The sequence below is a fragment of the Phyllostomus hastatus genome, unplaced genomic scaffold, assembly GCF_019186645.2.
Source record: "Phyllostomus hastatus isolate PE091 unplaced genomic scaffold, TTU_PhHast_1.1 phas_contig_150, whole genome shotgun sequence".
Taxonomy (NCBI): domain Eukaryota; kingdom Metazoa; phylum Chordata; class Mammalia; order Chiroptera; family Phyllostomidae; genus Phyllostomus; species Phyllostomus hastatus.
In genome coordinates this window covers 31,081,689-31,094,545 of record NW_025333611.1, presented here as the reverse complement: position 1 = coordinate 31,094,545, position 12,857 = coordinate 31,081,689, and the positions used below count along the sequence as shown (strand labels likewise).

The 12,857-nt window shown below is 55.5% G+C and overlaps 1 protein-coding gene across 1 annotated transcript in view; it reads right to left on the bottom strand.

Annotated features, from left to right (window-relative positions):
* Positions 1-1,145: 1,145 nt before the first annotated feature.
* TRPC7 (transient receptor potential cation channel subfamily C member 7) overlaps positions 1,146-12,857 on the bottom strand; it is a 132,021-nt gene continuing 120,309 nt past the window's right edge. Inside the window, exons 11-14 of the mRNA XM_045829742.1 lie at positions 10,950-11,171; positions 10,246-10,326; positions 3,232-3,307; positions 1,146-1,315 (exon numbers count right to left, since the gene is read on the bottom strand). Coding sequence (XP_045685698.1) covers positions 1,146-1,315; positions 3,232-3,307; positions 10,246-10,326; positions 10,950-11,171 — 549 coding nt within the window. The remainder of the gene's footprint in view (positions 1,316-3,231; positions 3,308-10,245; positions 10,327-10,949; positions 11,172-12,857) is intronic.

Here is a 12,857-nt window from a genome sequence, read left to right as displayed (position 1 = left end):
AGGGACCAGCAGGCTTTCCCAAAATCCAGTGCCCTCGCCAACCTGCTCAAATGGGTGTTGTTTGGGAGTGGGGCGCCCTCTGGTGGCCATTCTCCCCACTCACACCTAGGCTCCTTTTTCAGACTGATTTTTGACTTTCTTTCTCCCTGGCACCTGGCCCCTCCCACACAGTGGGGAGAGGGAGACAGGTCGTGCAGGGGAAACCTCTCTGGGTGCCTCGCCATTTCCTTTTCCTCCTTCCTGACCTTGCTGAGGTTGGGGTCATTAGGTCTGGAAATAGGAGGAAGGGCTTGGAGGTGGGAGTCCTGGATGCAGGACTCTTGACAGGGGCGGTGGGGGGTGGGGGTAGTTGGTGTCTTCTCCCCTCCCACTGGCCCCATTCTCTTCCCAGAGAGTCAAGGTCCATGGCTCCTGAGCCCTTCTCCCCACGGGCACAGGGCGGCAGGAGGCCACACGCCACAGAGGCTCCCTGGGCTATTGTGAGGTAATTTTATTCCTTTTCATTTCAGGTAAAAATAGTGAATACAAGATAATCTTAGTAAAGGTAAAAATACATCATTTGGATTTTGAACAGTGCTACCTACAGTACAATTTTTGATTTAGGATTTTTAAACTTTTTTCTTTTATAAACAAATAGAGCTATGTTGCTAGTAGGCTGTGTTCTCATCTGGCACTTAAGAGTAGGTCACAGGTCACCTCCCGGTTCTGTTTGGATGTGTGTGGGGGGCAGGGAGGGTGAGAAGGGCGCATGGGATGAGGTGGTTCGTCTTCCCAGGACACAGGGCTGCGTTCCGTGTGCAGGGGAGGGAGTGAGTGCATCCCAGAAGGCCTTTCCTGCACTGGCCACCGGACACAGGTCACTGCGGCTGGACCGAAGGTCTCACACATGCCTGTGTGTGTGCGGGGGGGCACTTCCTCCCCTCCTGTGGTCGTGTTTCTCACCCAACAGCCTAGATTCACAGCAGTCCTGCGTCCAGGCAGCCCCTGGGCTGCAGACACCAGCAAGACTGCTCAGGACAGAGCCAGTGGGCCCCGTTGGGTCCCAGAGGAGTGGGCCTGGGACCCCTGCCCACCAGGGCTGGTGGCCAGGACATTCGACCTGGCCTTGGAATGCTGGTAGAAGTCACAGACACCCGTGTGGGCTGCTAAATGTCTTTACCCTTGTTCACCCTCAGGTGGTCTTTGTTTAAGTTCTTTCCAAATTTCTCACTGAGCTGCTGGATCAGGTCGGCCAGCTCGCCGGTCGCTTGAGATTTCTCTTCGAGGAGCTCGTAGCGCAGGCTGGAGATGTCTTGCTTGATTTCCTTCAGCTCGCCTGTAAGGACAGATGGGGTTTTGGTGAGTGTGAGTGGTCAGCAGAGGCACGTGCCACATGCATTTGGGCATGCGTCTTTCCGGCAGAGTGCCAGGTTGCCAGTCCATCCCACCAGGGGCGGAGGCGAGGGGACGGGAGCTCCGTTTTGACCTAAGTGCCACCCAGCTTAGGTCAAAACGGAGCCACCCAGCTGTGTCCACTGAAGGACACAGCCATCCATTTGAGACCCTTCTGCCACTCCTGGTCAAACGCTCTGGTGAGGGTTTGAGGTAGCAGGAGGAGACAAGGCCAGGGCTGTGAGTCACCAGCACCTGTTTAATACCATGGCAGTTAGAGCACTGCTCTTAGGGCCAGTGCTCTGAGTAACACCTGGTTTTCCTGATGCCCCCTGTACTGTCCTGTCTTTACTTGCAGAGGGGAGAAACCCCAAGTGTGGAGGGAGCAGCACGGCACGGTGGTCGGCTTGGCCGAGGAACTGGCAGCCTCGCGGGAGCAGGGCCCACCCAGACCATGCAGGCAGCGCGCGGCACAGGGCCCTGCAGCAGGCCTGCCGCAGCGTCCTTCCTCAGCAGGGTTCTGCCAGGTGGGGACTTCACTTACTTCCACAGTGAACCATGTGGTCTCAAGGCCAAATGGGCCTGGGCTGTGGGAATCTTTTTTTTAACCACAAAGGGGAGTCAGAGGTTCTTGCCTGACATCGTGGATCCTGGGCTTGGCTCACAGGGAGTCTGCCTCCTCGGGACACACCATTCATGTCTGTTTTCTAGGGGCGCCTCACGTACACACACGCTGAGATTTTAAAGGTACAGCCTGGTTGGTTTGGGCACCCTGCAAAGCTCACTGGGTGCACCACTGAGCGCCACTCCCATGGTGTGGTTCTAGCGGCACGAAACCTGGGCAGCCCCTCCATCTGTGGTCAGGGACCTTCCTGCCACTCACAGTGACACACTGCTCGAGGCTGGCCGGCCTGACACCTGGCAGTTTTCTAGTCGAGACCCAAAGTGGGGTTGGGTCGAAGGGCTGCTGCTCTGACCCCAGACGGTGTCGGCCCCGGAGGTGCCCCAGGAGGAAGCAGAGGGTCACTAACAATGGCCAGGCTTTTCCTGTTGGCCCCCCTGGCTCAGTCGAGGGGGAGTCCTAGTGCCTTCATTCATGGAGGGGCCTGGTTCATGAGGTCTGGATGTGCATCTCTAACAAGTGGGTGTCAGGCGGGTGGAGAAGCACTGGGCTTGCCCGATTCTGAGAGCCTGGGGTTCAGACAGGGCGGGGCAACTGGACCCGGGGTTGTGGCAAAGTCAGAAGGAGGTGCACATGCACCCACGGAGTGAGGAATTCTGGGCCATCCTGACCTCGACGGCCCTGAGGCCGACTCACGGCAGCCACCACTGTGACAGGCAGAAAAATTACCCCAAAGAAACCAGGTCCCAATCTCTTTGTCCCATCTATGGGTATGTTGGTTACGCAGCGAAGGAGAACTATGCTTGTAAATGGAATTAGGGTGGCCAAGTAGCTGGCCTTAAACAGGGAGATGATTTGGGTTTATCCAGTCTAAGCACGAGTCTTTCAGGGTGGAGGAGGAGGGCAGAGGAGGGTCAGGGAGATGTGATGAAGAGGCGGCACGAGAGGCGGCGGCACGGGGGCACCTGGTGCTGGTTCTGAGATGGAGAGGCTCCCGCCACAGGGGGACCAGAGGGTGGCCTCCAGGTTGGAGCTGAGGGCCACCCCAGCTGACAGCCGGCAAGAGACCAGAGACCCCAGTCTCACAGCTGTGTGGGACCGCACCTGCCGACACCCAGCAAGCACGGACACAGGCCTCCCGGGGCCTCCGGACAGGAGCGCAGCCCTGCCCACCACACCCTGGTGAGGCCGCGCCGACTCCCCCCCCCGCCCCACCGGGAACCCATCCGGTCTCTCACCTTCGTTGACTTCGTCATTCTCTCTGTCCACCTGGGCCTTCAGGACGTATCTCTTTATGAGCCGTTTCATGATTTTCTGAAATGTGAACACAAGGAAGGCTTCAGACAGGCTCGGCCCTGGCAGGCAGCCTGCACTGTGTGTGCGCGACCCCTCCCTCCTGCGGGGCCTGTCGGCAGCAGTGCCCGCACCTGCTGCCCTGCCTCTCAGGGGAGCCTGGGCCTGTTCCTGTGTTTAGCCCCCGCACCCCCGGGATTCAGTACCACCTGACCCTGACCCTGAGCCTGGGAGGTAAGAGCAGGACACTGTTGGTGGCAGGAGGGTGAGCCCAGGAGAGAGGGAGAATCATCTGAGGTCCATGGATGCTGCTCTAGGCTCCAGGGACCGACCCAACCCTGTCCTTTTTGTGACTTCAGCCTGTTGTGTTCCCTTCTTAGGCTTCAACTTCCTTCTAGTTCAACAGCGGAGGCGGTTGGGGGAGCACTGAAGTCTTGGCAGGCCAGCCCGGTGGAGCTGCACCCCACTGAGGTGCATGCCTGAGCAGAGGTGCACTCAACACAGCGTCAGGACCGGGATGGAGGACAAGCCTGTGGTACCTGTGGAAATTCCTGCCAGAGGCTGAACTTCCTGCCAGAGGCGGGAACAGATATAGCTGGGCATGGGGAAGTTTGGCCAAGATAGCTAGCTCCCCTGAAACCCCACTGGCCTGGCTCCCATTCTTAGTCTGGCTGGAGGGGAAGGGTTTGGCCTGCAGATTCATTTAATATGCAGATGAGGATGAGCAGACAGCAGCCACCAGGAATAGAGACAAGCTAAGAAAGACTGCAGGGGTGAACTTTGGATTTTGCCAGCTGGTGGTTCAGGGTTCCTGAGAAATCACAGGATTTAAAAATATTCTGGTTGCTGAGAATTTGCATCTTGTAAGAGATGGGCAGCCAGGCAGAGAGGGAGGGACTCCTTGCCCCATGGTCATCCCTTCCTGTGACCTCCTCACCTGCGAACACCTGAGGACCGAGGGGGGATGGGAGGGGCCCGAGCTCTGTCCCTCGCCTAGCTGTGGCCTGTTGGGCAGGTTACTTTCTGACTACGTGGACTCAGGAAACGCTTCTGGCAGGTGAGAGACATCAGCTGCCACGATGGAAAGAGGTGGAGGATTTAACTCATCGTCATGACCATCATCGCCATCAGGGGACATGCCAGGGATGGTGGGGGCCTGTGATGGGGAGGACCTTGCTGAGGAGGGGCCTCCCGGGCCTGTGTTCCCAGACGCCGACCCTGGCAAGGCTCTCCCTGGTGCGCTCTGAGCCCGTCCATGCGGACCAGCGCTGCCCGTCCTCGGCCCTTAGTGGGCTGGTGGACCCCTTGGCCCCACGGTTTGAATGGTGGTCTCATTTCAGGCCAAGCAGTAAATGAGCAAGTTCCCTTCCTGCTGCCCCTTCTCAGAAAGGCCGAGTCTGGCCATGTTAGTGGTCAGTGCTGATAAACTTCTTGGTATTCTGGGTACGAAGGCAGGTTCCTTGTGTTACAGGAATCTGACACACCTTTCCGTGCGGCTCACTGTGCTCTTTCCATTTCATTGAAGAAACAAAGTAGAAATCAACAAAACTTTGTCCAAAACCAGTCTTGTGGGAAAGACAACAGACAACCCAGACACCCACATATCTGGCATTCTTACTGAGAAAGGAATTCGGAAGTTTGTTTCACCACAGACTCGCAGGCAGATGCAATGTCAGAGGATCTGGCTAGTTTGTTGCCTTTCAAGAAAAATGACGGAATGAAGGGCTTTCCAGTTTCTGGATCCACCAATTAAAGAGCTTATACGGGCGAGGTAGAATGGTAAGCCAAAGGTTGGAAGCCAGGTGCTTCCTCTTTTGTGGTGGTCCTGGGCAGGGCCCTTTCAGACTGCGGCAGCCGCCCTGGTGCCCCTGGCTCCATGGGCACGCCAGGTTCTCGAGCAACGTGACCGACCGGGTATCTTAAAAGAGGCCGCAGTGTTGTACTGTTAACATGGAATATGCCCCTCAGGCTCCATTTGTTTGGAGACCCCACTCGCCAGCCTCCTTCAATGCAGAGCAGCCCCCTCGGAGGTGGGGAGGCAGGGAGAAGAAGCAGAGGAGCAAGTGCACTGAGTCCTCTCTGCAGACAGGAGTCCTGTTGACCTCCTGGGCCAAGTGACCTCGCTGAGCCCTCCTAGAACCTCTGTGGGATGGAGGTCGTCACCTCCATTCACAGATGATGACACTGAGGCTCAGAGAGTGAGGTGACTTCTCCAAGGTCCCACAGTGGGGAGGGGCAGGTCCCAGATTAACCCCGAGATCAGCAGAAGCTGGAGCTTCATCTAAGCTGCAGGAAGAGGGTATGTGCAGACTGGTGAGGGGTGAGATGCAGGAGACTGGCTCCTGCTGGTCAAAGGGGACTCAGACCATTTCTGGGGACCAGTTTGTCCTCTAAAAGACACAGGGGAGGTCTTTGCTGGATTTCCAAGGACGCCCGGCTTCGTCCAGGGGTTGCCCTTGGAGAAGAGTGTCACTGGCATGTGATGGTCACGCGTGCCCATGGCCGCTGTGAAGACGTGCGTGCCCGACGGGAGCCGGCGCTTCTGCAGACCTGCGGCTCAGTGTGCAGAGAGGCGAGGGCTCGCTCGTCGGTCTCAGCACGCAGTGGGGTTGCAGAGCCTGCCTGTGGAGGCAGGGGCCCCTTAACCTCCCTGCCTACCCCCTTTCACTCCCAGGGGCGACAGGCACCTGAGGGAGTGGACAGATACCTTAAAGGAGAACAGTGTGACTGCCTGTCAGTTGCCAAGAAACTTCATGTCCTGATGGGGACCTGGCTTCCCCTCTGGCACGTGCATGTTAAGTGACTTGGGATCTGCAGGAGCGAGATGCCAGGCTTGCCTCCAGGAGGTCTGAAATGGTGAGAAAATGCCCAAAGCCCTATTGAAACGGATGCTACAGTTGATTGCTACTTCTAGAAAAGATGGACATCAAAAGCCTCCTCTCTCGCTGCGTGGGGAAAAGCGTGATCCTTTGTGACGAGTTTGTGATACCTCCTTGCTGGCTTCCACAGAGGTCCCTCACTTCAAAGGGATGCTGAACTTCCCCCAAGTTTACATGGCTCCATTGGTGGCAACTGGGCCCACCCACCCCCATGCATTTAGCAAGTGCTGCAGATGAGTTCGTTTAGTGACAAGACTCAGGCAGAGGAACTAGCACCGAGGGGCACGATGGGTAAGAATGGGTGTGGCCCTGAGACCTGAGTCCAGGGAAGAAGGCACCCAGCTCCTCTTGCCCCAACTCCAAGGGGCTGACGGCCTCTGGCTGCTGCAGTGAAGGGGAAATAGAAGGTCTTTCTGTGGAAGAGAAACCCTCTCTGTGCAGCCAGGGCAGCTGAAGATGTGGATGAGCAAGAGGATGCACGGAGTGTGTTGCAGATGGCAAATGAGGTAGAGTCCAGGGGGAAGCAGTGTTTTCACGGGGAAACAGACGCTGAGGACCATCTGGGGGGAGTGGACCAAAGGGGCCCTGGATCCTGGGACAAGCCGTGCCTTACACCAGGTGTACCAGGTGCCGGAAGAGAAGAGATCAGCCCTGGCGAGCTGTCCACTCCGCTTGCTTTGATCTCTGCAGAAAAGGCCGTCGGGAATGTGACAGACGGACAGCCCCTGGGTGGTGGGGGAGGGAGTGTATGCCCAGGGCTGGGGCTTGTTGGAACGAAGCGCTGTGCCTGGATGCTGGGGTGCGTTTGGGATGTGGCTCCTTTGCTGTGCCCCCGAAGGAAAGGTACCTCTCGGAGGGTGCGTGCATGAGGTCAGCACACTCCCCAAGAAACTGACACCGGCTCTGGGAACAGGTCACAGGGTGGTGGGTGGCTTTGACAGGAATGCACCACGGCCACCTCGCCAGTGCCATTGTTTTGTTCCATTGTTTAGTCTCACATCCACAGAACCCAGATCGGAAAAAGCATTTTAAAGCAAGGAACCAGTTTTGTGAAAAGTAACATTTTGGACCCCTGGAGGCCTAAGATAGCAAAGCGCAGAAGTCTCTGAAGTCTAAGGAAGTGCCTTCCTTTGCAAGGGAGAGCACCCCAGAAGGAAGCAGTGATGAGTGTAAAGGAAACACCCAAAGCAAAGGGGTCGAACAATCAAGCGAATCCACCAAAAGGACACAATGGAAAAAGCTTAAAAATGATGCGCATTGAGCGTCAGGGCTCTGGTCTTCCTGGGAGGGAGTGTTACAGGGCTTCTCAGAGCCGCGAGGGTGTCAGAGGCTGATGGTCTGTGCTCTGTGTGGGGCAGCGACAGGTACAGCCCGGATGGTAGGGAGATGGGGCGGCTGGGGCTCCACCTGACCTCTGCACACTTGGCCGTTGCTTTGGGAAGAAAACCGTGCAGCTGGGAGGGCCACCAGCGGGCCCAGGAAGAGAGATGAGCCACCGTAGGTCCTTGCCCGAATCCTCCTCCTTCCTGGTTACTGTTGCTCCACTCGAGAACTCCCCCCAGGGACTGTCAGGTACTGGCCGGGCCGGCCCTGAGGAGGCTCTGGTGCGACACTGTGAAGATGCATGGTGGCGGAAGACGGTGCCCTTCTGAGTCAGACAGGTCTCGGTTTGACCAGCTGTGTGACCTTCCCCACGGAGCCTCAGTGCCGCCTCTGTTACGTGGGGTTACAGGCACTGCCTCTCTCACAGGGATGTGCTGAGATGACATGAATGCTCGGGTCCCGTCTGCTCCCAGCTGGCCTTTCCTGTCTTCTCAAGGCCTGCTTGTCTAAGCAGACGATGGCTCGGGAGGGTGGCCAGACCTCACTGGGCAGGGCTAAGCGAAGGGCCAGTGCGCAGAAGGCACAGTGCCCTCTGCTCCTGTCTGCTGACCTCTCACTCCTGTGGCCCAGTTTTCCTTCCTTCTTTTCTGTGACAGCTGTTTGACTAAGGAGCCCTGGGCTTGTCCTGGTGGAGGCACAGGATATGGGGGGAGGGCAAGCTTTTTGAGGTTATCAGTAGCCTGAAGCTACAAGCCAGCCAGCCTCTGTAATCACAGCAGGAAGTGACCCAGGGGATGGACGGCAGCCAGGATGCGGCCCTGGCGATGGAGGACACACATGGTATCACCCTGACACTGGTTTTGAACTGGCCTCACTTGTGGAGGGTTCACCCCAAGTACAGGACGTTCACCACACAAGGAGTCTGCCTCTGTCTCTGCAGCTGCTTCTGCTCGAAACCCAGGACAGATTGGGCCCTAATCTGCTAGGGTTGTCTGTCTTCTTGGTGACACAGATAATCAAAACTTCTCTTTGAGAAGCTGAGAAAGAAGAATCCTTCCACTGACCAAAGGCTTTGCCCTGTAAAATAACTCAAAGCAGATCACACTGGTGAGGCCCGATTTTGGGCCTGATTAAACACAAGATCTGCCCATCTAGCCTGCATCCTCTGATAATGCTGGAAGGACTTTGAGGGACAAGCCGTTTCTTAATTGGACACTTAAATCCTCCTAACCGCACAGCTGGCTTCTGAAATGCAGATGGAGATTCAGTCAGAGGCGTGTGCCTGGAAGATGCTACGGCTGTAATTGCTCCCTCTGGGATGGTGGCACTAGGGACGTGTCACCTTGGCCCAGAGGACGACTCTGAACAGCTTCAAATTGACATCTGATAAGATGGTCGGCATGGATCAAACTGCTGGGCGTTGGGAGGGAAGAGTGAGGAAAAGAATGACCTGCACTTTTGTGATCAATAACCTGTAGTTACCATTTATCCCTGGCTCACGAGCTATTCAAACTGACAGAGATTTGGCATTAATTCCCAAGAGCCACGCAGGGACTGCAAGCACAGAAGGTCATCCTCTGGTTTTGGTAATGGGCTTTGCAGGTTGGCAGCAGGAAGTCAGGTGCTCACTGAAGACAGCAGTAGCCACCTGGTGGCATAAGACAAATGCCTGGGAGTCACCGCCTCTCCACACCGCATGCCTATTGGTCCACCTCTACTCCCACTGGCTCCGCCTCCAGTCCCACTGGCTCCACCTCCGGTCCCACTGGCTCCATATTCAGAATCTGTCTGCTTTTCTTCGTCACCTGATTCACACCGCAACCTGAGCCACCCTCCTCTGTACCCAGGCAACTGTCACGTCGTTCTCCGGTCTCCCCGCTTCCTCTCGGACCCCCACCAATCTCCTCTCATCATAGCAGCTAGGTGGTCTTCTTAGAGCCTAAGGAGAATTTTATCTTCTCCCTGCCCAAAGGTAAATTCCTCCAACTGCCTTCCTCGGCCATGTAGAGTGAGATCCACATCCTGACCTTGGTCTGGCCGCCTGATCCCCCTCGGACTTCACTGCCCTCCCGTGTCCCGTGTGGGCTGGGCTCTGCGGCGGGGGACCGGCCCGGTTTCTCCCCCTGGCTCTTGCTGATGCTTTCCCTCTGCGTGGGAAGCCCCACACGCTGCCTCCTCTCCTCCCTGAGGTCGCAGCTAACCGTCCTCTCCTTGAAGGGCCCCCTGTGAGAACCATATCTAAGCAGGGGCTCCCCATTTCTCTCTGTTCCTGCACCCTGTCGTTTTCTTCCTGGCACTTCTATCGATTCGAATGTGCACGTTCATCTGCGTGTTTACTCATTCACCGTCTCCCTCCCTGCACTGAGGTGCACTGAGGCAGGAGCTGAGTCTTTGTGCCCAGTGATGGGCACAGCACGGGTGGAGAGGGGCGCTCAACAAGTAGTGCTGAGTGGTCCTGGCCAGGGGCTTGGTTGGTTGGAGTGTCGTTCCACACACTATAAAGTAAGTTGTGGGTTTGATCCCTGGTTGGGGCACATGCCGGAGGCAACCATGGTGTTTCTCTCCCCACGCCCTCCCTCCCTCTCTCATCCCCTCTCTCTAGAATCAAGACATATATCTTCAGATGCGGGTTTAAAGAAAATACTCTCTGGTTGAAGGAAGGAATGAAGCTGTGTTCTGAGGGGATGGCACAGCCGTGTGACTGAATCCATGCCCAATGGTGCCCCCTTCTGCCCGAGCCTGAGGAAGGGCAGTTACCTGGTATCTGGTGGGTTTGCTGAAAGTGTTATTTGCAGTCAGGTTCTCAGAATTCCTCATGCCAGCATGGTAGCGAGTCTTCTGGAAAAAAAGTATACAATCATAATATGTACATACCCGAAAAAACTTGAATAGTACACACACATGGAGTGCTCCCTAAAAAGAGGACCCTTGGGAGGTTGATGTGCCCACACTGCCTGGCTTCCAAGGACACTGTTCCTGGGGACTGGAGTCCTCTAGGATGTCAGCAGGCTACAGAATATTGTTTGGTCAACTCAGGAGAGCTTTGGGTTGAAATTGTTCAGGTGTTGGTGCCCAGGACTCCTCAGAGGCTTTAACATGCTAGTAAGTGTTGAGCATCTCCGGGAGGAGGAGGTGATGGGCAGGGACCTTTCTTCCCAGAGCTCATGCCTCAGTTACACTCTGGAAAGAGCTGTTCCAGTGCCAGGTCCACAAAGGAGTTACCCCAATCAGTCCCCAGCAACGCACCTGTCCGAGGTGCTGCAGGGAGCGGACGGCCACCACACCCTCCGCTGGAGCTGCAGCTCTGCTGAGGCGTCCGGGACTTTGAAAAGCATCGGCCCCTCTGGACGCCTGCCTCCCCTTGATTCAGGGACCCCCACCCCCGTCTGAATCAAACACACACAACTCTTTCCTCCCCCGAGCCCGCTGCCTTCTTGCCCCATAGACTCTGTGGTACCTACCCTGAACTTGGAATTTAGCATGCCCATTTCAAGGTCATTTTCACAGCTTTTGGCCTTAGATTTGCAGAGTTTGATGAGGCACATCTTGATTCTCATTATGAGATAATAAAATGATTTAGGACTTGGCACTAGATTAAAAGGAGCAGGTAGAGTTCTTCCTTCATCAAAATAAGACAGCCAGAGCTTCGCTCGGGCGAATTTCCACTCCACGTCCGCATCCTCCTGTGGACGAGGAAACAGCATGTCAGCACCAGAGGCCGCCGCTCATCAACCGAGCTCAGTCTGGGTGTGTGTGGCGGGGGGGCGCCTCTCCACGTTCTGAAAGCAGATTTCTTTTTTTTTAAAGATTGTATTGATTTATTTTTAGAGAGAGGGGAAGTGAGGGAGAAAGAGAGGGAGAGAAACATCAATATGTGGTTGCCTCTCACATGGCCCCCCTGGGGACTTGACCCGCAACCCAGGCATGTGCCCTGACTGGGAACCAAACTATTGACCCTTTGGTTCACAGTCTGCACTCAGTCCACTGAGCTACACCAGCTAGGGCCTGAAAGCAGGTTTCTAAACAGGACCCTGACACATTTGTGGGCCTTCACTACAGGGTGCAGTGGAGGGTGTGCTCTCGCTAAAACCATATGCTTTTAGTCCTTCTGAAGGATCTCCACCTAACATCCTAGACCCATCAGCCAGTTCATCTTCTCATTCTCCACTGGGTAGTGTTACCAACATTCTCCACGTGCCCCTAACCAAAGAGCATCTCTCAACATCATTTAATCTTGTTAGCCATTAACATTTACATCTCTGCTCACTCTCTTGCCAACCCCTACACCGTCAACATGTGACTCTTTCAGGGCAGTGCTGCCCCACGGAAATACAAGGTGAGCCACAGGCCACACAGGTGGGCCACATAGGTAAACCTCAATATGTAAATTTCTAGTAGCCACAATACAGAAAGTGAAATGGAGCAGGTGAAATTAATTTCAGTGCTGTATTTTAGTTACTCCTCCAGACCCAAAATGTTATTTCAACATGTAATCATTATAAAAAATCTTTAAACTTCTTAATGAGGTAGCTCACTTTTTTTTATACTGAGCTTTAGAAATCAGTGTGTAGTTTATGTTTAGGGTGCATATCAGTTAGGACCAGCCACATTTCAGGGGCCCAGTAGGTACTGTGGTAAGGGGCTACAATACTGGATGGACAGCACGGTGTATTGTTTATTAGAAAGTGTGTTTCCTGTTGGTTGGAGTGCTGCCAGGGAAGCTGCCTCGAGATTCCGCATGTGTGATTCCAGGGGAACAAGCCTGACTGTTGTTAGTCCAGCTGTAGTTCGTTCACTGTGGCTGGAGTGATTGTTACTAAGTCAAAGTTTCTGTAGTAACTGTATTTGCTCCCACCCCTGGCGGTGGTGGTAGAGGGAAGCCCAGACCTGTTACTTTTGACTTGGCGTCGCTGCCAGGATGCTGATTGGGCCCTGTGAGAGGGAGCGGCTGTGTGTGTTCTGTGGGCAGGCTCCTCAGGCCTCTGTCCCCAGAGGGCGGCTTGAGGCTGGGACAGAGGCCTGGGATTTGGGATCAGGTGGGGCTGGGCTCACACCCCTTACTGACCATGTGACTTTTGGCCAGGGCCTTGGGCTCCCTCACCTGTGCAAGGAGACAATGCTGCCTCCCTCACGTAGCCCTGAGATTGGCACTGAGTCTGCTCTGTGAGTGGCGGTCCCCGCTCCCCCCACAAGTGTTGGCTGCACGTGAGGGGCTATGAACAGGGTGAGGCTGCGGGGCTGAGCCACGAGATACAAGGTCTCACCAGCAGGCTTGGCCATTCTGTTGGCCTTTGCTGGGACCCCATCCCCACCTGGCCTGGCCTATGGGACATCCTACATGGGTCTTTTAGACTGGAAGCTTTGTGAGG